This window comes from Phoxinus phoxinus (genome assembly GCF_949152265.1).
Source record: "Phoxinus phoxinus genome assembly, chromosome: 13".
Lineage (NCBI taxonomy): Eukaryota > Metazoa > Chordata > Actinopteri > Cypriniformes > Leuciscidae > Phoxinus > Phoxinus phoxinus.
The window spans coordinates 17908959-17936082 of NC_136888.1; the positions used below are offsets into that span (position 1 = coordinate 17908959).

The 27124-nt window shown below is 37.2% G+C and overlaps 2 protein-coding genes across 2 annotated transcripts; both read right to left on the reverse strand.

Annotated features, from left to right (window-relative positions):
* Positions 1–512: 512 nt before the first annotated feature.
* tmem26a (transmembrane protein 26a) lies at positions 513–12024 on the reverse strand. The gene is made up of 6 exons (XM_079633765.1): positions 11489–12024; positions 9122–9218; positions 8460–8537; positions 5801–6009; positions 3654–3733; positions 513–2368 (listed from the first exon to the last, which is right to left on the reverse strand). Exons 1-6 carry the CDS (start codon positions 11674–11676, stop codon positions 2064–2066), a joined length of 957 nt encoding a protein of 318 aa, XP_079489891.1. The 5' UTR covers positions 11677–12024; the 3' UTR covers positions 513–2063.
* A 1841-nt stretch (positions 12025–13865) lies between these two features.
* Positions 13866–26221, reverse strand: phyhipla (phytanoyl-CoA 2-hydroxylase interacting protein-like a). Its single transcript, XM_079633473.1, has 5 exons — positions 25532–26221; positions 19419–19612; positions 18988–19162; positions 17119–17236; positions 13866–16541 (listed from the first exon to the last, which is right to left on the reverse strand). The coding sequence occupies exons 1-5, from the start codon at positions 25635–25637 to the stop codon at positions 16004–16006; spliced, it is 1131 nt and encodes a 376-aa protein (XP_079489599.1). The 5' UTR covers positions 25638–26221; the 3' UTR covers positions 13866–16003.
* Positions 26222–27124: the final 903 nt, after the last annotated feature.

Here is a 27124-nt window from a genome sequence, read left to right on the forward strand (position 1 = left end):
AATATAATGAAATATGATTTTATTTAGTTATCTTTATCGTCCAGTAATAAAGAAATGTAAAAACATCTTACATTCCCTTTAACATGTAGATACCCTGTATTGCTGAGATAAATAGGTGTTATTGTTTAGTAAATGCATCCACAGGTTAATATTTTGCCAACAACCCAACAAAACTGTTGATCTTCTGTGAATCAAAGCTCACAGTGCAGGTCTCAGTGTAACACGGATTTCTTTACATAAATAACTATAATATACACGTATAGTAGGTCAAACTGCCACGGTTGATTTAATCAAACTTTCTTTGCTGGTATCCTGTTTCATTCTTGTGTGGCTATTTCCTGTTTCCCTTCTGGATAAAAATAGAAAACTGTTCTCTCGTTAAATGTTTAATGAAGTAATGTGTGTTTTCCTGCTTTGGAGATGTGTGTATGTTTCAGGAACAGCCTGATGATGGGGACAGACACAACCACCCAACCCAGTGTGTCTACTTTGAAGTCAAGCAGGAAACTCAGAAACATGATGGTATGTCTCATTTTTCTCCCACAATGTTAAAACAGCCATGAAAACCCAAAGGTCGTAAATCCAGCATAAATCTTATCACGTTCATAAACAAGGGAGAATCCAGCTGGACCCAAACATATTGGTTGCACTTTATTTTACAGCATGTGCACTTACATGTTCTTACCTAAGAAAGTTCAGGGTAATATAAGTTACCTACATGGGTTAAGGTTAGGTTTATGGGTAGGTTCAGGGTTAGTACCTAATTATTGCAATTACTATAAGTGCATAGTATGTACATGGGGAACAGGACTGTAAAATAAAGTGCTACCAAAATATTGATTCTAATAGGTAATATTCGGATAGGTTCACAAGCAGATATTACTAGATGCATGCTGGTTACTGCTGTGTAACTATCTGGTTAAATTGTAGGGTACTTTGAAAGGCTGATCTAGGAACTGTTGTAAAGCAACTACAGACTCTCTCCACTAAAAGGGCAATAATCTCTGCCTGATCTCAGATCAGAGTGACTCAAAGAGTCTGGTATCAGAGTCATATCTGAATGCACACAGGGAAGATAATCATGCGTGAGCAGACCCCTTTTAACACGCATGTATGCAACAGATAAATGTGCATCTGCCTCTTTGTATTCTTAACACACACACAAAACGAGTTCTCTTAATGTTTTTGAGTCAGATAATATTTCACAACACTGGCTGGTATATAAACATTGTCAAATGCTAAGAAAGCTCAATAAAATTACTATTTTAAAATGATGAACCAAAGAATGAAAATCTATTGGTCCAAGTTTGATTGTAAAACATATTCAAAATATACCAAACTGTTGTCACCCATGAATGTGTTTTTAAGCAGTATAAGCCAGGGGGTTTCAAACTTTTTAGATGCCATGGACCTAAATATATTTGTCCTGGTGCGAGGGCCCCCATCCTAAAAAGAAAGCTATTTATTTTCATGTATAAATTTAAACTGGAAAAACTGGTATTACAAATATGTGTAAATTGTTATTTGGAAGATATTTAGTTTTTATTATGTTACTGTACAGTTTTAGATTGTATTTCTCAATTTTTTTTTCAACGGGCCCCATAGCACCAAGGTTATTGTAGTTAACTAAAACCATTAAAAAAAAAATGTTGTTACTTCAAATAAATGTTAACTGAAATAGAACATACAAAATGTAAACTTATTTTAATTTGTTGTACTAGAAATAAAATTAATAAAAACTACATAGACAATAACGAATGAAAATGACAAACACACACAAAAAAATACTAAACCTGTAAAATGAAAATCATAAAAATAAAAAATGATTAAAAATATGAATACAAACTATTAAAGTAGTATCTCATTTGGGTCAATTTATCATTCAAGTTATTTTTTCATCTTGATTCTTCGTTTTTACTTTCAGGGGAAGCACATTAATAAACAGGATTGTGGCCCCCTGGGACCTTAGTTTAAAAGCACCTGGTACAAACCATCATAGAATGCGTTGGTAATATTAAAGAAGTTAAATGTTGTTAATTTGAACTTCTTTCCTTTTTTTTCTTTCAGACTGAGGGAGAGGAAGATGATGATGATGGTGGTTTTGGTTTATAGTCTTGACAGATGACAATGAGCCTGTAGAGGTTGAGGACGACCACTAGAAAGTTCTTGATAGCAAAGAAGACCAACATCTGGTGGAACACATCAAAGTATATCATCACAATAAGACGCACCACTAGAAAGGGCCCGTCCTGGATAAACAAACTCTCAACGATGTTCCAAATATCTGTACTGTGTCTTGACAAGAGCAAGTTGCAACAGCCTTCTCCACCCGTGGGCTCATCTGGGTTCTGCGGCCGAGATGTCACAACTGTATCAAACATGAAAGAGAGAAACAAAAGCTGTGGTTTTGAACTTAGCATTCATCAAAGAATCCTGAAAAAACAAATGCATCAGTTTCCACGAAAATATTAAGCAGCACAACTGTTTTCAACATTAACAAGATATGTTATGGTTCTTGAGCACCAAATCAGAATATTAGAATGATTTCTGAAGGATCATGTGACACTGAAGACTGGAGTATTGATGCTGAAAATTAATCTTTGTATCATAGGAATAAATCACATTTTAAAATATGAAAAAAGAAAACATTTTAAATTATAATAATATTTCAGAATATTACGTTTGTACCGTATTTTTGATCAAATAAATGCAGCCTTGGTGATCATAAGAGACTTTTTTCATTAAAAAAAATGTTTTAACGACACCACACTTTTTAACAGTAGTGACAAACAAATTAACTGTTTATTCAGTTGCTTGTGTAGCAGAGAATCCTGGTCTACTCGCCAAGTTTAGATAGCTAATTGCTCGGTGTCGTAGCAGGAAATCATGTTTTGTATACAGTCCATGTTGTCACTAGTTCAATAAAAAGTTACTTTGTAAAAAGGTTTATTTTCAATAAAGTTGAAGTTGCTGGATTTTACTAGAGTTGAAAAGACGGTCTCTACAGTTTTGGCAGAGCGCCACAAGAGCACTTTGCTTGAAATCAATGACTAAATGTTTACCCCCCCCCCCCAAAAAAAATCTTTTAATGGGTGATTTTAATCCATTATATGTTTGGAAAAGAAAGTTATGTGCCTTTCTGGGTGTTTATAGAAAACAAAACAAAATATATTTGATTTAAATTACATCATTTGTACACAGAGCAGTGAGCAATGCGGGTTTGTAGAAGTGAAAAGTCTGTAGCACTTATTGAAAATGGTTCAAAAGATCCAAGAAAATCCGCCCTTTTCTTCTTCCTATGGGGTTTGGTAATGGATCCATGTACTGTAGCTGCCAAAACTCTCATTCCTCAAAGGGAAACAGACATGGAGCATAACTAAACAAAAACACATGCTGTTGATCTACAAATGACTGAAGCGCTGCATTGAGTTACATCCCAAACCTCTAGTTTGTGTGAGATCCAGGGGTAAGAAAAATACTTTTGATGGAGCAGGATGAAAGATTCCACAGGACAGCAGGGTTCTCCTCCAGTCATTAGAGGGATCCTGAACCATTTTGTAGGTCCTTTTCGGTTTTTCAAAGCAGTATCTGTGACGTTTGATGGTGGTGTGTTAAAGAAGCACGTTAACACAGTTAAACACGTTATCACAAACCTGCCAGGTGCAAAGGAAACTGCAACATACTCCACGTCCACACTCCCAAGATAATATACACCAGCTGATGGTCGTTCTCCCTATAACACAAAGTGAAGAATGTGTTATGCAGATTTGCACAAAATAATGTACTTTTTAAAGGGGTGGTATAGAGCTCTTTTCTCAAGATGTAAAATAAGTCTTTGATGTCCCCAGAGTGTGTATGTGAAGTTTTAGCTCAAAATCCCCCACAGATATTTTTATATAGCATGTTCAAATTGTCACTTTTTGAGGGTGAGCAGAAGAAAGCCCACGAATATACCGCAAACCCAGTAGTACTGAAGGCAAATGAAAATTGAGCGGAAGTACGTAGGAGGGCGGAGCCAGGCTACCTCACACCGACATGCACTGAAAATGTCAAAAACTTAGCCTTTTATGTTCAAACCGGAGTCGGACAATGATGGAGAGACTCAAGAAGAAGTGACAACATGTAGAAGCAACAGGACATTTCTGTATGGTTAGTTGATGAATTTATGTAGCTGATGTGTAGTTATCTTCTAGTCATTGATTAGCATATTCTGTCTTGATAATCTATAAATGGTGTTCCGGGGGAGGGGTTTATGTAAATTCTAGGGTTGGTGATGTCACTAACCCGGGAGGAATGTCGTGTAGTCCCTACCAGCCATTTGCTGTAGTCCTTAAAAAGGAATTTCTTTAAAAGCAAATATCTCCCTTTGCTTTGAAGTTTGAGCATTGTAACTTAGCAGATGTTGTTTATGCTCAAACAGCAACATTACACACCAACTCAAGTTAGAAAAGTGAAATCAGAATCAATAACCTATATAACATATAACACTTTGTCTGTGTTTTCCTACACTGCTTTAGAGGTTTTCTGAGAAAATGCCAAATTTTTCTTTGTCTCATAAATATACTGTACAAAAATATTGAATAATGTGGTGTGATGTAATATTTGCTAGTAAATGCCAGTTACATTAACCTTCATTTTGAACTTAACAGGGCTGACATTTCATTGCACAAAACACAGATTGCATTTACTGTACATCATTCAGCAGATGTTTTTGTCCAGAGCGGCTTACAAACGAGGAGAACAATAGAAGCAACAATATGTAAGTGCTGTAACAAGTCCCAGTTAGTCTAGCACAGTGCACGTAGCAAGGTTTTTCTCTCTCTATAGAATAGAATAGAATAGAAAGTGTTAGAATGAATTGGTCAAGTGTTAATGAAAAATATGCATCTTGAAAACGGCTACAGACTCAGCAGCTCGGGTTGAGTTAGGTCAAGGCAGGTCATACCACCATCAAGGAAGTGAAAATGATTTCGTGCCTCTTTGGGATGGCACCACAAGACGCCGTTCACTTGCAGAACACAAGCTTCTGGAGGGTTTAGTTATTGGGGTGCAGAGCCAGTGGTTGTGTAGGCAAACATCAGTGCCTTGATTTTGATGCAAGCGGCTATTGGCAACCAGTGCACAAGTTTGAAAGAGAAATGTTGTTGGTTTTTATTATTTTTTCAGTTATATGCTACCTGTGATGAGTGATTTATGAGAAATATAATGTACTGAATGTTCAGCGATAGCCGTTTCAAATTAAACAAAATTTGCTGATCTTTTCGGGCACAAATGGCACCTGAGAATGAACTGGACAAATAATCATCACTCAAATCCAGAAATACAGCATTGAGCACACAATGCACCCAACATCCATTTTAATCACTTTTTAATATATTTTAAAATGTAATGTATTCTTGTTATGGCAAAGCTGAATTTTCAGTTCATTACTCCAATTTTCTGTCACATGATCCATTAGAAATCATTCTAATATGCTGATTTGTTGCTTAAAAAAACATTTCTTATTATCACAGTTGAAAAAAAGTGTGTAATATTATTGTGGAAACAGTGCTAATTTTTTTTCATAATTCTTTGATTAATATGATTCTTGTTTTCTGGATTCTTGTTTGAAATCGAAATATTTGTAACATTATAAATGCCTATTTTGTATATATATTATACAAAAACATATATATTTTGATCGATTCAATGCATAAATGAATGTGCATACATTTTGATGTGGTAGTGCACATCAGAAATTGTATGTGAACTGGTATTCAGTCAAGCTTTTGTCTATTGACTAAGAGCAGGAAGTACCCACTTGACATCAGAGAGTGTTTCACTCGTGAATTCCAGAATGTCTGCCGCTGTGCCAACGAAGATGAGCAAAAGCTGAGACAGCTCGTCACGCGTTACTCCGCCCCCTAGTGGGAGGAGCCACTTTCCAAGGATGAGAAGAATAAGCAGAACTTGATGAAGACCGAGAATCCAGTCATTCGGACAGACAGATGTGAGCATGCGCTCCAGGTGCTGAAAGACATAACAGTCTGTGTTTAAGTTGGGTTTCACTGTTTCCACATCAGTTTATTTGTTATCATGGTTTTTGATTTGCCCTCATGTGTCACACCTGTTTTTAACGAATTACCTCGTTTCATCCCTAGTGTTTATATCTACAGGTGAAACTCAGGAATTTTTTTATATTGTGCAAAAGTTAATTTATTTCAGTAATTCAACTTACAAGGTGAAACTAATATATTATATAGACTCATTACATGCAAAATTAGATATTTCAAGCCTTTATTTGTTATATTTTTGATGATTATGGCTTACAGCTATGAAAATCTTTTCACAATATTCTAATTTTAAATTTGGGGTTTTCATAAGCTATAAGCCATAATCATCAAAATTAAAATAAATAAAGGCTTGAAATATCTCACGTTGCATGTAATGTGTCTATATAATATATTAGTTTCACCTTTTAAAGGGCACCTATTATGGAATTTTGAAATTTACCTTTCATGTAGTGTGTAACATAGATCTAAGTGAACAAAAACATCCTGCAAAGTTTGAAATATGAAAGTGCACCGTATATAAAGTTATTGTCTTTCAAAAGTAAGAGTCGACTCTGAGTCATTTTTATGAATCGTTAGAAGACCGAAGCTTTTTCTCTGACTAGATGACGTCAACTTGTCAAGTTATTTGAATACGATACGCCCACTTATTGCGCTCCAAGGCCAGGGAAAACTTGAAAACATCAGGGCGACGAGACGCTGTGTTCTGAAGTGCGACTCAAAAACAAACTTTTTTCATCTGCCCAAGGAGGAGCATTTGAAGACTAAGTGGCTACAATTCATATATACAACTATACCACAGAAGTATAGTCCGAGCCTTGTGCTTTGTTCGCGCCATTTTGAAGACGATTGCTCTACCAACTTAAATGCAATCAAACTTGGATTCGCGAGCCGACTGATATTGAAGGAAGGTTCAGTTCCAAGTGTATTTGCATCAGCTTCCTCCTCCGTATCACAACCTGTAAGTGTTATTAATAATTGTTGCTTTTATGTTTTATTTAGCATGCTTATTAATTATTTTGTTTGTTGAGTAAGCACCGTTTAGCTTCTAGGTCTTCACTGACAATTGTATTGAGATATGTGAAGTGTTTGTCGTTGTTTTCGGAGTTGTCTTAAATAATAGAGTAATACCTCGTAGCAACGTAACTGCATTTTTTTTTGTGTAAAAACGTTATGTTTATGCATCGGGCTAACACAAACAAAGACTGATTGTGCTTTTACAATATGAACTCTGGGCTATGCTCGCTAACATAACAATACATTCTTTATCTTATTTTTAGTTTTTTACTACAAACTACAAAGCAGTGGACTATAATCATTATTATAACACGATTTAATTGATAAAAGCATCATTGCACTCCGTGTTAAACAATAAGTATTATCTATGTAAACACTGCTGGGTCATCTGACCAATCGCAGATTAGCGTCGCGCAAAGGAGGGGTTTGGAAAATGAGTCGTTGAACGAATCATTTGGGAGTCGGTGAGCAAATCAGATAAAAATAAATGCATATTATACGACAACAAAAGTGTTTTTTGACATTGCATGCATGTAAAACTGTTGTTGGGGACTCCCAAAACAACATTAGGAACATTTTAAATGTCATAATAGGTGCCCTTTAAGTTGACTTACTGAAATAAATGAAATGACTTTCATCTGTATAGCCGTCATTTTCAGTAATCTGATCTTGTCTAATATATGTGGCTGTTCTATTCGCAATGTTAATTATCTTATTATCTACTCGCTGAGTTTATTAAAGACTGCTTGCGTATAGATCATGCCTTTATTTTCCATTTTTATTGCAACCCTTGCTGACAATAATACAGACACAGCATATTACAAATTGCTAAACACAGCACACAACTGAACATAAAGAGGAATAGTCTCTTCATACCCAAGAAACATGAATCGAAATTCACAAGGGTATGAATCATATTAGTAAAGAAGATGACTTAGAACTTCTGCACTTACATTCAGAATGCAAGTTACTTTGGATAAAAGTATCAGCTCAATGGATAATTTGTAATTTGTACAAGATCAAATATGCAAGTGAAAGAGAAGGAAACCAAGAAGAGAAAAGATCAAGTTTTCCTGGTCTCTGGACCGGCAGAGAGTGGCTAATAAGGTCCAAAAATAATAATATCTCATAGGAATGTTGAGATTTAAATATAAATGTATTATTATCTAATCTGAAGTAACGTTATATTTTAATTCTAGAGAAAGACAGAGGAAGTGAAAGGCAAAGCAATTCTAAGAAAAACTCTGTTGTGGGCCACAACAAGTAATGAATTACATCACAAGCACATGTGATTTATACATATAAATAGCAGATACATTACAGTCAGAGCGTTAGTCACTTTTTACACTAATACAATAAACAGTAAATTAAAAACTTAAAATAAAAGATTACCTTTAGTGTTTCATTAACCTTAGTGCCATTTGAAGGCAACATGCTCTTGACATTCTCCCAAGAGTCCAGTTTCCTACACTGCAAGACACAAAAATGACAGTTTAAGGAGAGGAAAAAGACACTCAGAATATCATCTTCTATATGAGCATGATTAGGTTAAACTGACTTCATATACAGTATGCATAGAGATGGTCTACCAAAAAAGAAATATATATATATATATATATTTTTTTTTTTTTTTTTGAAGAATGTTGAAAACCAAACAGTTTTTGGTTCCCATTGACTTCCAAAATATGACCGAAAAAATAAAGTGGAAGTAAATGGGAACCGAAACTTATCAACATTCTCCAAAATATCTTATTTTGGGTTTAGCTGAAGAAAGTAAGTCATACAGGTTTGGAACGAGTAAACGAGTTAATGATGACAGAATTTTCCTTTTTGATCTCACTCAAAAACGAATCAGAATAAAGAATGTGAATAAAATAGTGTGTTGGTTATTGAACATGTTTAGGGTTTACAAAAAAAAAAAAAAAAGTCATATGTTTGGATCGATAAAATGAGAGTGAATAAACAATGACAGAAAAAAAAAATTGGGTGAACTGTCCCTTTAAGAGGAAAATACATCTAAATTCCACTGAAAGGATGGGTATATAGAATAATACCTGAGGGTTACTGGCTTTGTGTTCCTGATGATGTAACTCTAGAATCCATATGGATGGAATAATGCTGATAAGGAACAATAAAATGGCTGGAGAAAACCTGAAAGATGACAGAAGATAATTTTTACAGAACATACACAAATAGGCCTTTAACTGGGATGATGTTATCGATTGCAATTGTTTCTTTTAAGCGGACCATGGTTAAATGGATAGTTCTTCACAAAATGAAAATTCTGTAATTAATTACTGAACATCGTGCCGTTCCAAAGTAAGACTTTCGTTCATCTTCAGAACACAAACTAAGATCGTTTTGATGAAATCTGAGAGATTTCTGTCTCTCCATTGACAGTCTACGCAATTACTACTTTGACGCTTCAAAAAGTTCATAAAGAGTTTGTGAAACTAATCCATATGAATTGAGTGATTTAGTAAAAAAAAATCTGGAGAGACACGATTGCTTTATATGATGAACAGATTGAATTCAGGCTTTTATTTACATATAAACATTCATCAACTCATACATTGGTTATGGTAAATGGAAGCTCAAACCTGTTCGCTTGACTTGCGAGAACCAATGAGGTTCTTGTGTTATGCAGCAGGTTTGAGTTTCTGCAAGAGGTTTTATCTTACTCGTCAAGCAGTTCTGAGTTTGTTCAGTGATCAATTTTTTTATATGAATAAAAGCCTAAATTAAATAATAATACATTTTATTTTTATTTCATCATAAGTGATCGTGTCTCTTCAGAAAATTCGGAAACCGCTCAATTAATTTGGTTTAGCTTTACAAATTCTTTATGAACCTATAGGGATGTTCGCCGGAGTCAAATGTGACGTCACGATATGGGCGTGGTCGCGAACTGGTTGGCAGAAAGAACCAAAACATGTCGCAGACTCGCAGCAGTCTACCTGTGTTTTGTCAGCATATGCTAATTATTTGTCCGAAGAACCAAAAAAGAGATATAAGGTTCAGCTTTTGTATAACCAGGGTTCATGTTCTCTACCTGATCAATATCACCTGAGTGAGAATTGGAGCAAAAGCCCGGACACATGGCCAGATTTGACATTCGGCGACATCTATCTGTATCTCATCGACACGCCATCTATGTTTACCAGAGAGTCGATGAAGGCGTACAAATCTTTAGATGCCTATAAATTAAGTAATAATTACGAATATTACTTGTTGTAACTAGGATAACTGGTAAATATGTTACAACTAGAGTAAAAATACAGGTGTAATTTATCCATGGGCTATATTCAAAATTATCTTACCTCTGATATATAACATTGGTTAACATATACGTAAAATGTATGAATGAAAATACAATAATTTGCCATTAATTTATAAGGGTATGTCAGTGTTATTATACTTCCATTGCTCAGTCACAGCATGCACAAAAAGTTATGTAAACAAACACTTTGACACGTCTTCCGCGGTATTTTGTACAGTTATTCATTCATTCATTAACCCATCAATGCGATAGAACCTACTAGTAACATTTATTTACAAAATTAGTTTTAATTTTTAACGCAAAATGTAGGTAGCAGGCGCGATCGTGGTCCGCTGGCTCCCATTGTTTTCCGCTGGGTATAGACGCCTAATTGCAGAAATTCAAAGCTTTCTTTCTTGATTCAGGCTGTTTAGGTACACGATAGAAGCTCTTGGGGTTATTACTCTTATCGAACCTGTTAACACAGCCGATCACAAAGCACGATACAACCATTCTGTGTTTGCGCTGCGCTTTAAGCGGTCATTACTTTTCTTTTGCCAACCAGAGCGCGTCGTGACGTCACGGCGAACATCCCTATTGAAGCGTGGTATTGAAGTGGTATACCGTTGACAGCTGCACTAAATTGCTTAGCTGTCAACGGAGTGACAGGAATCACTCAGATTTTTGTTTAAAAAAAAAAATCTTCATTGGCGTTCCGAAGATGAAAGAAAGTCTTATGGGTTTGGAACGAACGACATGAGGGTGAGTAGCCTAATTAATGACAGAATTAAAACATTTGGGTGAACTATAAGGTCATCGCTGGAGAACACTCAGATTATACCGTTAGTGTCTTTCACACACACCCTTTACTCTGTCAGCAGTAACAATAGGTCTAGCAGGATGTTGATGAGGGGGAGGGAGGGAGTGAGGAATGTCGATAACTTTTTAGTAACATTTAATTGAAAATATTACTGAAACCTGAGAACAGCAACTGTCTACAAAAGAAGTCAAATAAAAGCCATGTAATGTATTCAGATTCTATTAATATATTGAATAGAAGTAATAATTTGCACGAATCCATCCATATAGCAGAAAATGATCAACAGTTGTCGTGAAGCATTCTGTCAGCAGCACAAATCGTGTATAATGTGTTGTCACTCACCATTTGTAGTCTTTCCCTTTCCTTCGTTTTAAAATGACGAACATCTCCACGACCAGAGGAAGGTAAAGGACAGTCAGTAACCAGTACATGTCGTCATTTTTCACCGTTTTCACTCTCCAGACGCCGATGAGAGAGACCAGAATGAATAAGGACCTGGTTATGATCGCGCACACGAATTTAAAAATCATCGTAAATACAACAGTGTCCCGGGTTTGTGGGGTGTAGAGTGCGCTTGTAGAGTCCCGTTGAGTCCCCCAGTTTGTGTTGAATCCTCCCACCAGCGTCAGTGTGTGAAATTAAATCGCTTACAGAGGTGAACTGTCCTGAAGACACTGATGGAGGAACCCTGACAAATTCTGCAGCCTTTAAAATACCGTGCAATTTAAAGTAGGCCAACGTTTATTGTATATGGGCGCTGTTTCTTTATATTTTAGCAAGTTTTTATATAAGTTTTTTTTCCAAGTTCCTCCAAGTGGTGGTCAATACGTCAATCGAGGGGGAGCTGAACTTCAAGCTCCACTCATTGGCTCTGCAGTGGGCAGCCAAAAGGAAACATGTGAAACTTTATGTAACCGGTAGAGGGCAGCATTAATATTTCTATAGGCCAATAAAGTGCACAGATTTGTATTGTTTTCTCTTAAAGGGGAACTGAAACGAACAAAATATAATTCGATAACATGTTGGTTATTAAAATGGTAAACAAATTAATTCAAAAATAATATTAAAAACAAAACATATGAAGATTTTCCCCAATACTGAACTTTAAATGTTTTAAATGTTAAACAAAATCAATGTACAGTCAGAATTGCAATATATTTACATTTGTTGTTATCAGAGCGCAGCCGTGTTCGATGACGTCACTGGCATGTTACCTTATGTCAGGCTACTCTACTGCTACTCTGACTGAACTGACTGATTTTAACAGTATGGACATTGAACTGTACAAGTTAACACTAAAAACAGCATTTAAGTAAGAAATTGAATCATCAAATGAAATAATAAAACTGCATATTCTTCACTGTATGAATGAAACGTATACTGATTCTTTAGACTGCTGTCACTTTAAGAACTAACAGTAATGCAGGGATAGTATACACATACACGATTTCTTACAGATGTTTACATTAACTTAAGACAAAACCAACTGTTTATGTGATTGTGAGCCTTGTGTTTTTGACACTTTAAATGCAATATACAACGATAAAGAGAATTTAGTTTAGTGCACGCGCTGTGACAGCTGGCTGTCTGTGCATTGCGTTAAGGCGTTTGCGCTGACAGGAATTAAGGAAAGAGATAAACGCTTTCTTCTGGACGCCCAGCTTTCTCCTGCTGGCCTTTTCAGTGATGCCATGCATGAATTCAGTCACCGAAAGGTTTCAGGAAACGAAAAAGGCAGACGGCAGCTTTCCAAAAAATTCCGGGCCTTTTCCTGAGGGGGAATCCGCTCAGTATGATCAAGGTCACGCAGCGGTGCCTTCGTGCCTTAATAATGTGGAAAAAACCTTTCTTTCCCAAGAACCTGTACTGGGAGCTCCTTGTCGTCGCGTCACGCTAACGACTGATGCATCCCTAACGGGGTGGGGGGCGATCATGAGTGGTCGCTCAGTTCAAGGTCTGTGGTGGGACCATCATCTCTCGTGGCACATAAATTGACTGGAAATGCAGGTTGTGTTTCAGGCTCTGAAACACTTGCTCCTAGACCTAAGAGGCCGTCATGTCTGAGCGAACAAGCACATTGGTGGTCTCTTATTTGAACCATCAGGGGTGTCTGCGGTTGCGCCCATACAAGCTGGCTTGTCAGATCCTCATGTGGGCACAAGGGAAGCTGCTCTCTCTAAATCAGTATCTAAATCAGGGAGCAGACATCCTGTCGAGGCAGGGGGGCGAAGCCCAGGGAATGGAGACTCCACCCAGAGGAGGTGGAGCTCCTGTGTGAGAATTTCGGCCGAGTGGAAGTAGATCTGTTTCACATCTCTAGATGACTCATTGTCAACTGTGGTTCTCCCTCGCTCATCCAGCTCCTCTTGGAGTGATTGCTATGGTACAGATATGGCCGAGGCTATGTCTGTTCGCATTTCCCCTGATCGCACTGCTCCCAGGTGTTCTGGAGAGGGTTTGCTGGGACAGTGCCCGTCTTCTGCTAGTATGGGATTTGGCAACTCCATATTAATCCCTATAGATCAAGAATGAGATATCATTAAAGTTCATGTGCATGTAAAGGCAGACGTCCCAAAACTTCTGGCAATATAGTGTATGTAAAGCTTATAAAGTATAAAAATGCAGGATGACTGCAAAAAAAGTGATTGTTGGAGAAAAAATTCTCTCAAAGATTGGAGGGTAGCCTATACATTACATATAAATACACACAGTATAGTCTCATTCTGAATGATGATCTTTATTGAACAGTCACATTTTGGTATTCATAAACATGGCAACAAGAAAAACAAAAATATTTACTGAACATGTCAGTTTGAGGCACATTCACACAGCGGGAACTTGATTTGGGTGCATGAGTCCAAAGTTGAACTATTGTTTTCTACAGAGTAAGATTGGTGTAAGGTGATCAAAAAAGTTATAAATGTGTGGTCAACAAACTTTTTTTTTGTTTCACTGTCATCCATTCTTCTCTATTGAAACTCACAGAGATAGAATAGACTTCCTCTGCCAAAAGTATTGCAAATCCTTGAGCTAAAATGGGAACTGCTTATCAGTTAAATACTCACATCTCCAGCTGACACAACACACACACACACCTCCCATAAACCTCAAAACACACTCTCTACTGTTCAAAAGTTTGGATGTAGTAATTAATATTAAGAAATTAATACTTTTATTCAGCAAGTATGCATTAAACTGACCAAAAGTGATAGTAAAGACATTTATGTTACAAAAGATTTCAAATAAACGCTGTTCTTTTAAACGTACTATTTATCAAAGAATCCTGAAAAAAAATATGCATCACCGTTTCCACAAAAATATTAAGCAGCACAGCTGATAGTAATGACAAATGTTTCTTGAGCACCAAATCAGCATATTAAAATGATTTCTGAAGGATCATGTGGCACTAAAGACGGGAGTAATGAGACTGAATATTCAGCTTTTCCAACACAGCAATAAATCACATTTAAAAATATTTCACATCAAACTTTAAAGAATCTTTTTGACCCCAAACTTTTGAACAGTAGTGTATGGGAATATAGAGTGTAGAATTGTTTACAGTGGGGGGGAAAAACATAATAAAATATTTTGTTTTGAGCAAAAGCTACATTTTGGCCACAGGTTTTAGCATACTGGCAGCTAAGAGTTTTCAGAAATATAAATTAAATTGTGCAACGCTGTCTGTTGTGACTGTCTTCTATTTTTGGAGCTTAAGGAACAATTAACAAGTTCAGAAACAGTACAACACAAAATCTTAAGCATGCATCTGTGATATTTTTCACCACCAGAGGGCCTCTAATAGGACAGTGCAAACCCTCAAGAACCTGGACATAGCTGTGTCCTCCAATGGATTTGTTGAGAATATGTTTTAGACAAATCAATTCTACTTACTTCTTGATGTTCTATCAGGAATCAACATACACCATTACTACTGCAACACACATTCTCTAAAAAAACAAACGTAATGAAACGAGATCATCAAAATACCATGTTCAATGAGTAAGAAAGGTTAAAGGAGAACTGCGATCAGAGTAGAAAATGAAAAGACTGAGGGTAAAAGAGGTTTCAAGGCTAAGGTGGCATGTAGGTGCTTAAAGGACTGGTTGGCATATAACTCTTAAAGTAACTCCAGTTGGATAATGTAATGATAGGTAGTATACTGTACATGCAGTAGAAGTCCTCTGAGGCGCATGTCAAGGGTATATAGAGGCTCAGCGGGCACATAGAAGTGCAAGTGGCCAAAGGGGAAATGATCAGTGTAAGAGAAGAAAATCCCCTTTTCGAAAGTTTAAAGGCTGAGGTGGCATGTACTGTAGATGCTTAAAGTATCAGACTCCATGCAGTACAAGTCTGACATAAGAAACACGGGCGGTTTGACGGCCTCAGTGGAAACTGGGCAAGACATCCTTGTGTTTTAAAAAAAGGTCACAAATGGTTTGAGGATGAACAGGGCTGGGGTCTAATTATCGAGCAGAAAAAGCACCAAGAACACATATGAAAGATTCACAGTGGGATTCAAGTTTTTGGAAAAGTAGCTTTTACACTTTTTTTTATTTTTAGTCTTGATATGCTATCTATTTTTTTTTTCTTGCCTTGAATCTGTTTTTTGTCTTACTCTGTTTTCTTTCTTTTTTTTTCTTCTGTTGTACAATAGTGTATTTTTTATTTATTTCTATTATTTTAGAATGCTCAGTTAATCTTGAGCTCCACATGAACATATACATGGAGGATTGTGGGGCCATTTTTCTTGGGGTTCTTTCTGTAACATACCATTTTGAGGGGTCTGATTTGTTCAGTTGTTCAGGAGGTCTTCAGATTTCTTGTTAGAGCCTATACACGGTTGGGTCTGTGTGCGAGTTAGCGGCCAACGCTGATGTTGCAGGTCTTGCAGCTGGGGTCTTTCTTGGCGTTGATGGTTGACAAGCTCATCAACTGGTGGCCGCTGATCTGAGAGACAGTCCCCTGTGCCAGCGGCACCGGCTCAGTATAAATCAACTCCAGAATCACATCCTGCGCATGCTGAAACACCACCCGCCCATCCTCCCCGCACACACGTGTCAGAAAGCGGTTGTTCGTCACATCCAGCTCTGGAAGGCGTTCGCTGCAGTAGAGGTCTCCGCTCGAGCCCCGAGGAGCCAGGACAAGGATAACGTAATGGTAGGCGGTATACATGCAGTAGAAGTCCCCGAAGTAGAGGCGCGTGTCAGGGGGGAACAGAACCTCGGCGGGCACCTGGAAGCGGACGCGGCCGTACGGGGAATCCTGCGGGGGCTGACCGGTGTTAAACTCTGTGTTGCAGCTGAAGATGATACCCTCCAGTTTACCACTGAGAGGTGAACCGTGACTACCGCTGTTATCCTTTACTGAGGGCATCATTCGACCGCCAAGAACATCTCTGTGAGGGAAAGAGACATTTATCAATTTCTTTAATTACTTTTAATATTTTCATTACACCGTTTAAAGGTTTGGTACGTTTTTTAAAATGTTTTTGGTGTCTTGCTTAGCAAGGAAAAGCAGTAATATTGTGAAATGTAATTTACTGATTTGGTGCTCAAGAAACATTTTTAATGATCAATGTTCTGCTGCTTAATATTTTTGTGGTAACCGTGTTTTTCAGACTTTTTTGATGAATAAAAAAAGTTTAAAAGAACAGTATTTATTTGAAATAGAAATATTTTGTAACATTGAAAATGTCTTTACTGTCACTTTCGATCAACTTCTGACCCCAAAAATGTGAATGGTGTAAGTGAAAAAAAAAATGTGGTTCACAAAAACCTGAACATAAACCTTGCCAATTAATGAGGACATTATTCCACAAGAGGGAGCTGTTTGCTTCCTAACGACAAGCTGAATCTCAACAGCAAAGAAAGATTGTCATTCACTTCCTCCACCAGCATTACTTCGTCTCTTCCCCTCCCTCACTTATATCCTAAGCATTTTTACTGAGGTACTTTTAGTTTTTCCTGAATCACCTGCAGTGTTGGAAGTATTCCTCATGCTGATTCCGGTAAAAGACAGAGAACTTGAGCAACCTGCCAGCAATGACTTCAGCCTTCTGCAACAGTTGCGTCAAATGCACAGAGGAATAATCTAGAAAAATGAAGGGAAATGTTTTTATTTGTCATCAATTTTCACTAGTCTTTTCAATTTGATCAATATGATCTACCTAAAAAGCTGAGAAGTAGCTAGCATAACTAGCATAAGTAGCTAGCATTTTTTTTCTTATAGTAAGTTATTTTGGTGTTAGGTGTTCATTTAATTTTTATACTTTGTTTCGTTATTGTCAATATGTAGCATTTGAATTACCATTGTGTATTAAATGAGCTATAGTCATGTGAAAAAGAAAGGACACCCTTTTGAAATCTATGGTTTTAAGTATCATGACATAAAAGTCATCTGGTCTTTAGCAGGTCTTAAAATTAAATACAACCTCAGATGAACAACAACACAACATATTACAGTGTCACTATAAGTCTCTCATATTGTTCTGGAGGAATTTTTGCCCACTCTTCTTTACAAAGTTGCTTCAGTTCATTAAGGTTTGTGGGCAAAGAATTACCCTCTATCGGTTTGAGGTCTGGACTTTGACTGGGCCAGTGCAACACCTTTCTTTTTCAGCCATTCTGTTGTAGACAACATTTGCTGGTGTTCTTGGGATCTTTGTCCTGTTGATTGGCCCAATTTCGGCCAAGCTTTAGCTGTCAGACAGATTCTAGATTCAGACTCTAGCATACTTGGTATACAGAGGAGTTCATGGTCGACTCAAATACTGCCAGGTGCCCAGGTCCTGTGGCTGCAAAACAAGCCCAAATCATCAACCCTCCATCATCGTGATGACATGATGATGAGTATGAGGTGGTTGTGCTGATATGCTGGTTTTCACCAAACGTGATGCTGTGCATTATTGCCAAGCATCTCCACTTTGGTCTCATCTGTACAAAAGACATTGTTCCAGAAGTCTTGTTGTTTGTTCAGATGCAACTTTGCAAACCTAAGCTGTGCTGCCATGTTCTTTTTAGAGAGAAGAAGCTTTCTCCTGGCAACCCTTTTAAATCAAGCCATACTTGTTTAGTCTTTTTCTAATTGTACTGTCACTTTAACATTTAACATGCAAACTGAGGCCTGTAGAGTCTGAGGTGTAGGTCTTGTTTTTAATTTTTTATTTCTCTGAGCATTGCACGGTCTGACCTTGAGGTGAATTTGCTTGGACGTCCACTCCTGGGAAGATTGGCAACTGTCTTGAATGTTTTCCACTTGGGAATAATGTTTCTCACTGTAGAATGATGAACTTAAAATTGTTTGGAAATGAACGTATAACCCTTCCCAGATTGATGCCAGCAACAATTGCTTCTCTAAGATCATTGCTGATGTCTTTCCTTCTTGGTATTGTGTTAATACACACCTGAATGCTCCAGACCAGTAAACTGACAAAAATTCAGCTTTTCTATAGTTGGTCACACTTGCTGATGAAGACTTTTATTGTCAAAGACATTTAATTAGCAGCACCTGACTGCTACTTACCTTCTTAATTCCTATGGAAGCAGTAAGGGTGTACTTAGTTTGCCACATATGGCTTCCCCAACTTTGGCCTAGTAGTTTTTGTTAAATAAATAATGACACAGTGTAATATGTCATGTGTTGTTGTTCATCTGAGGTTGTATTCACCTAATTTTAAGACCTGCCAAGAACCAGATGATTTTTTTATTATGTCCTGATACAAAAAACTCCCCATAGAATTCAATAGGGTGTCCTTTCTTTTTCACATGACTCTATATAAACAAACTAGCCTTGTATTACAGTAGGTTGTCTTTTATATGTAAGTGTGTGCTTGGCTGATTAACCTGCTGTACAAAACTCGACAATGTCACTCCATTCTGATACGGCATAGTCTCCGTCGGTCTGTTTGGAAGCTGTTTGCACGGCAACAGTGTATTCTGTCCGTGGACTCAGGAACCAATGGCCTCGCACTGTCATGGGCAATGGGACTGCCTTAGCAACAAGCTTTGTAGGCACATCCTAAAGACAGAGAGCAAGAGTCAACAAGAAAATAAATTAATATTTAGTAGTATTTAGTTAGTTTTATATTTTTTTAGTTATGATTGAACAACAGCGCAAATTGATGATAAAACCCTCTCATGAATAAAGCAAGTAAAGCCATGTATTATTAAAAACTAAAAAAACTTTAAAACTCCAGGCAATACTCAAACTAGGCTCTGTTGAGAAATGTCAATGAATGTAAATAATTTGTGTTGTGAACTGAATCACTGAGTACCTTGTGTTTGAATTTGTTAGAGTTCTTGTTCTCCTTCTTGTTAAGGTCAATGAAGTAATGTGTGATCTTCTCTTTGGTGTGGGGATCCATATCCCAGCAGATCTTGAAGGAGTCACAGGTGATGTTACTAATCTTGATGTTGCGAGCAACAGGTAACTCCTCCATTCCTACCACCCCAGTGTCTTCAGCTTTACCTGACAGAAAGAAAGGATATGGTCTGAAATCAAAGTGTTTCTCTATAAATACTGTTACACATGACTACCCTCCAACCCATACAGTATACACGATCACACACACCGCTGTGTTGCATTGGCATGGCTACAGTGTGGGTGCTGTCTTATCTCAGAGATGCATGTGGCGTGCGCACACACACACACACACACACACACACACACACACACACACACACACACACACACACACACACACACACACACACACACACACACACACACACACACACACACACACACACAAAACAAAGCACAGTGAACATTGATAAAGCTTCTCTGTACAATAAGCACCCACAGTTCATTGTTAACTTAACACTGAGCCCTTTCTCTTCTAAACTGATTTCATTACTACTGCTGACATATTCCTGTGGAAAGAAATTACTCTTATATAAACTTAAAGAGTATTATCATTATGACCACATAAGTCTTCTGTTTTATTTACCACAGCACAATCATTTATGAAAGCCTGTTTCTGTCTTGGTAGAAATGGTAATTGTGAGATAAAATCTAAAATAAGAAATTCAAAGTGTGAGAAATAGTCACATTGTAAGATATATATTTGCCATTACGAAAAATTATTCAAAATAAGCAATAAAGCCAGAATTTTGAGAAATAAAGCCAAGATTTGGAGTTATAAAGTCACTTTGTGAGATAAAAAGACATTTGTGAGATAAGTTGCAATTAAAGAAAATAAAGTCACAATTATAAAAATCTCAAAGCGCTTTACAAGAAAAATAATACAAAATACAGAGTGAAATCAAGCCATCAAATACATGTTCAGAATAATAACAATATAATCACATAATAAATGAGCCTAATAAATACCCTAATAAATAAGTTTAAGAGAAGATAAAGACACTAAAGGATTCTGAATGTCTAATCTCAGAGGGAAGAGAGTTCCATAATAGATTTGGAGCAAAAAAAAGAAAAGTCATCCATAGAAGTTTTGTTAAAGTTGCACAATAAAGCAAAAGAAAGAAAGGGTCTTCCAAGAAGACAAATGCACAAATAAAACAGTGAAAAGTCTTGAAAATACTGGTACTCACAACATTCATCTCAATGATATGTTCCTGCACTAACACTAGCCCCTCCAAACACAAACAACACATGTGTGTTCATCAGACATCTTCTCACTACAGAATCTGCTTTCCTTCACGCTTTAAGAAACTGGTTAATAATCAGCATAAACATACTAAAATACTCTAGTGTTAATATAATCTTTTTGAAGCTTTAGTAAAACATTGGTTAAAATAACAAAAAAATAATTGTACTTTGTAGGTAAGGTACAAATAGGTACAAACCTAAAAACAAGTATAAGAACAGCAGAATACATCTCTCTACTAAAGTGCCAGCTTCAAAACACACCCACAGGTCTTTCGACATGCTTTAACAAAGACTGCAGTTTCCATGGAAACATATCAAGGCCATTAATCAATGTATCATAATTTAAAGAGGAAGATGGGCAGAAGCTTTACATACACACAGTGATCAGCACTCAAGTTGTAAGATCGTAAACAAAAGTCAGATCAGGGAAAGAGACTACCGTGCAGAAGTGTATATATACAGACAACAAAGTGAAACTCCAAAACATGTTGAGTCCAGGCAGAACCTTCTGAATCATGAGAGGGTTAGGGGGTTAGAGGAGCATCTGGTACTATATCTGACTCTAATAAGGGCTAAAAGCCTCCTCTGGTACCATAGTCTATTTAAAGCCATCCACACACAAAATAACCTTGAGTACTAAAACATTAGAAATATCATATAAATCTAAGTATCACCAAACAACATAAATATCTCCTTCACAAACACCGAAATACCCAAGAATATCCATCAGGAGAGCAGCTTGTGTGAGCAGCTTACCAGAAAACTGCAGTATTACATAAAACAGAAATGTCCTAACTGTACAGACTGCAAAATCTAACTTAGGAAAAACCACACACTCACAATACTGAAACTAGTGAGGTCTTAAAGGGATAGTTCACCCAAAAATGAATGTCTTTATCCCGTTCCAAACCTGTAAGACCTACGTTGATCTTCAGAACAAAAATTAAGATATTTTTGATGAAATCCAAGAGCTTTCTGACCCCCCATAGACCACTTTCAAGGCCCAGAAAGGTAGTAAGACATCGATAAAATAGTCCATGATCTGAGTGGTTTAACTTTAATGTTATGAAGCGGCAAGAATAATTTTTGTGCGCAAAAAACAAAACAAAAACCGTATCTTCCGTGTCACGTGAGCACCACGATGCGTGTGTGTAGCCAAAACTGAGCCGGCGTTCGGACGTACAACCCGGAAGCGCTGTACTGTGTTTACGTGAACAGAATCTATGGGGGGTCAGAAAGCTCTCGGATTTCATCAAAAATATCTTAATTTGTGTTTCGAAGATGAACAAAGGTCTTACGGGTTTTAAACAATAGGGTGAGTAATTAATGACACAATTTTCATTTTTGGGTAAACTAACCCTTTAAGGTGGGCAAACAGCACTGCAACATGTGACCACAAAAGGGTAGTGGTCCTTGTGAATGAAAACAAGGCTTGTCTCCTGTATGAGCTGCAATGCAGAGCGAGATCACATGATCATGTACTGTGGCAGAATGCTAGCTTATCAGGGTTTAGAGTTTGTTGAATGAACTCTGGACCCATTCCAAAATGCACATTGAACTGCATATTAATACACACAAACATTAATACACACATTTGTCAATTGCAGTACAACAAGCTTTAGTTTATACATATAGGACTGGGTAGATTAGATGGTAAGCAAACAATCAGTTCACATAATCGACGTGTTGGATGTAGGACAAATGGGCAGGAATAAAGATCTGAGTGATCTTGACAAGGGCCAAATGGTAATGGCAAGGCAACTGGGTCAGAGGATCTCTGAAACGGCAATGCTTGTGGGTTGCTCCCGGTTAGTGGTGAGAATTTACTAATAGTGGCATGAGGAGGGACAAACCACAAACCAGCGACAGGGTATTGGCCGCCCAAGGCTCGTTGAACAATGTTGTTCCCTGGTGAAAGCAGCCTCATTCAGCAGGATAATGCACCCTGTCAAACTGCACACATTGTTCAGGAATGCTTTGAGGAACACGTTGAAGAGTTCAAGGTGTTGTTCTGGCCTTCAAATTCCCCAGATCTCAATCCAATTGAGTATCTGTGGGATGTGCTGGACCAACATGTTCAATCCACAGCGGTCAGCAAGTTCGATCCATATATCCTATTAACAATGTTCTTGCTACCATCATTTTTAATAATAATAATATTAAAAATAAATAATAAATGCAATGAAAATACATTTAGTCAATCATTTGTCAAATTATCAATTTTATATTAAATTTATATCATATTTTTTCTATATGCAATACACAGATGTAAATTAATATTTTTTAATATTTTTTCTGACCTATTTTCTATTAGGTTAATAAAGTCTAACTTTTAACACGTTTTATGGTACCTACTGCAAGAATGACAGAACCTCCCGCCTAACTAATATGAACTAGCCTAGTTACTGATTATTAAAAACACTTATCTACACAAAATAACTGTAAATTTAACCTGAAAGGATAATATTATTATTATTATTATATACAAAGCAAACCATTCCAACAATTCATGCAAAAGCCTGGTGTTCAACGATTAAGGATGGTGTAAGTAAGCTATTTTATTGATCTAGAGTAAAAACAAAAGTTCCAAATATGTGTGGGAAAATCTGCACGGATCATAATCTGTTTCTCTCCGCCAGCAATAAAGACAACACATTTACTTTGCAATTAACTTTTGCTGAGATGAGCCTCAGAGCGCCGAGGTAGTGTAGGCTGCTGTTTTCCAGTTTATGAGCCCGCAGCTTCTCTAGGGTAGGGAAAATGAACTCAAGCAACATATCATAATTACAGCACTTAATCATACAGAATGAATTCTTTGCATTTGATTAGAGATGATTTCACAAGCAGTCCCTCTATTTATTAAGCTTGTATGTCTGTAATTCCAAATCAATTAAACACAAGTGTCTTTCCTTAGCTGGGGCAGGGTGATGTTTCCTTTCCTTTTAAAGCGTTTTGTTCAGAGAGTTTAATGTTTGTTAATCCTCTCTTAATTTCACTCATTGCATTCATCATAGCCTAGGCCTCATTTTGCAAATACAATGCATCATGTTTACTCATTTCCATTGCTCAAGAGCACAATGGTAAAAAACAAAATTAAAGTTCACCAGTCACCTCTAACTGGGATCAAATCTACAACCGTTTCATAACAAATCCAGATCCAATTCATCAGTAGATTGGCTCACTTTACCATCTTAATCTTTATGTAATTTCTCTAAATATTTTCATTCATGTGTTACAAGCTGCTATTAGGAATTCCCAAGGGTGTTCAAAGTCCTGCAAGGAACAGGTTCAGGTTTCTAGCTAATCTGATTGAGATATTTACACCAAGCACTCAGCTGATGGGTTAGCATTAGCATTAGCCAGCACTAGCAGTTTCAAACATCATCTGAATGCATGCGTCAGCTAAAATCTTCTTTTAGCATAATTTTCAATTTTCCAAAACATTTGTCTTGTAAACATTTTAAATAGTGATGTTTAAGATCAGATGCAGCTGAGTTTGGTTAGGACATCTGTCTGGCTGATGTTTAAAGGGAATGTTTGCCTTCATGTCTGAGAAACGCATGTTAACTAATTATAGAGTTCAGTTAGTTCCTCAAAAGTTAGAACCTTTATGCACTCCCTCGGTTTGTTGCAATTAAAATGAAACAAGCGCTGATGTATGTGGTAAATCAAAGAGATAAGAGGCACTGTGCTGCCAGCACAGCACTCCATTCAGGCTAATTAATGCTGATTCAAATACATTCATGCAGGGAAGATACAAACTGTGCCTCCCTCTCAAAAACCTGGTGAGTCATTGTGCTACCCTTGGCTTAGAAAAAATCTGCATTCTTCTGAAGGCTGCCAAATTTTGCATCTGCAGGTTGTTGCCTAGTCATTCTTAAAGATGATTAACGTATTTTGGCATTGTCAAACACACTCTCACAATTGAAACACTGATGATTGTAATGCTTATGAAAAGACAAAGGTGCTTCCTTCAGTTAAAATGGATTTACATTTATAAACCTGCAATTCCACACAACCAAAATGAGATGGAGACATACAGGCAGGGATCAGTTGAAAGGCAAATATTGTATCCTCATGTAAGCCTTTACATCAAGCATCTATACCTTTAAGAGCCACAGCCGGTTCCTCCCAATGTGTGTCTTGCTTAGTGTGTGTGTGTATGTGTATGTGTGTGTGTGTGTGTGTGTGCAAGCACCTTCTGCCATTAAGTCTAAAACCATTAAGTCGAGTTCATGTGTTATTTGGGTATGAATGTACAAGACTGAAAAAAATACACTGCTAAAACCCCTCACCCCCTGCCACATCAGCATTTTTAAATGGTTTAGGGATATGATATTTACATATATATTTTTATGATTTTTATTATTTTCTCTACATGTTTACAATACCTGTTTCTTGGTTTCATCTTGACTGTCTGATAGTAAAACGAGATTAAAAGGGAAAAGGTAGCTGACTGTAAGAGGGTAGTGTCCATGGTGCTGAAATGAAACCCTCTCACAGACAGCAGAGATTTCACTCTGAGATACCACAGCCAGCACACACAAAGCCAGCCTGCCATGTCTCACTATTCCGCTTTTAATGGATGTAACAGGATTTTCTACATCAATGTATAATCCTGTATTACTATAATGCTTTAAACGCTCAATACATGACACACACACACACACACAAAAGCACGTCCCTTTAAAAAGATTTGTTATCGGGGGAAATTGGCGTAGATAAAACTGTCAAGTTCACAGTCACTCCCTGTGTGTTCCAGCGGTTTCTTCTTACCGTCTCTTTCGCACAGCTGGAGCGACTCCAGGCTCACGTTCTTGATCATTCCCTCACGCGGGCTGAGCGGGCTCGCGACCCCGTGTGCCAAACTCGCCGCCTCCATGTCTGCAGAGGCGTGTGGATATCTGTGGAAATATTCGTTATCTTTGGCTCGAAAACCAAACAGGGTGAGTCTGTTGATATCGCCTTGATTCCTCTCGTTTCTTTTCTCTGGTGTTGAGGTGGAAAACGCGTCAGCGGGTCGTCACCACTGGACATAGATACAAGGACAGAAGCATACGCTATTTCCTTCTAGTGACTCGATAAAATTAACTTAGTTCTCATCATCTCGATAAATAGAAATACATCTAAGTTCTCTCGATCTGACGAAAGCCACAAGTGTTTTCGGAATACAGGAATAATGTGTGGAATAACGGATGTAACGTTACGCGAATGAACGGAGTGACGGCGCATTCAATGTAGGGTTATGTAACTAGATTATAGTCTACACTACCGTTATTTCACAATTTCAGCACACTCTCTATCTATACCCGCTACACATTTGCTCCCGCCTCTGAGCGAAAAGACTCCTTATTCCTCCATCCATCTCACTGACGTCACTTCAAGCGCTCGAGCTCATGTCCTTATTTGGTACCGAATCGGCCCCTGCATGAACAGGGTGGGGATATCGATTCATCCCAGTGACTCGAATCATTTGAATCCGTTTACCAAAAAGATTCATTCCGATTCCTCAACTGGTTCGTCCCATGGTTCGTCCAATATCTTAGATATATATTTACGACAGTAAAAAAACTCAGACGTCAAAACTTTAAGACAGACGTGTTACTAATTTATATATATTAATTTATATAAATAAATTATATATAGGCTATAATGATAAATAAATAAATAAAATAAACACCACGAATATTCTCGACCGATATTAGTTTATTTATCGAAATTGTGGCGTGTTGTAATAAGGGAATCGAAATAACCGAGTCATTCTGAAACTAGCCTCACACTTTATACAGATGAATGATTCACACGCGATAAAAATTAGTCGGATAATTTAATATTAATGTTAATAAATAAATACGTTGCATAAGTCCTGTCCTGTAGGCAATACATTAAGTTTAAGATTAGTCTTTTGAAAGGAATCAGATTTAGATACAAAAAGGAACAAAAAGTAACCTGTTAATAAATTAAGTTTTTTCCTCCAAACTTTTTAGCAAATGGACCTCTCTTGAAGGACATTCAAACAAGTGCAGTGGGCCTTTGAAGCAAATGGCGCCCTCTGCTGTGTACACTACAAATAAAAATATCTTGACCAAAAAGCTGTCAATTAACAGGATTACATGAATGCACACTCGTGTTTGCTACCATTTATTTTGTGTTTAATTAGGAGGCTGTATGTGTTTCTATTCTACACAAAAAATCTACTCCAACACAATATAGCAGAGCTGTTTTCCCCTTTCATGCATCAGTTCTTCTTTCTATCTGGCTCAGGGTGGTTGATGTCTTTAAATTAGCTAGTTTTAAAATAGTAAAGCCTGGAGGTTCAAAGCTTTGTTGCTTGTTAATTACGCACCGTTTTATTGTCGCGTTGCACTC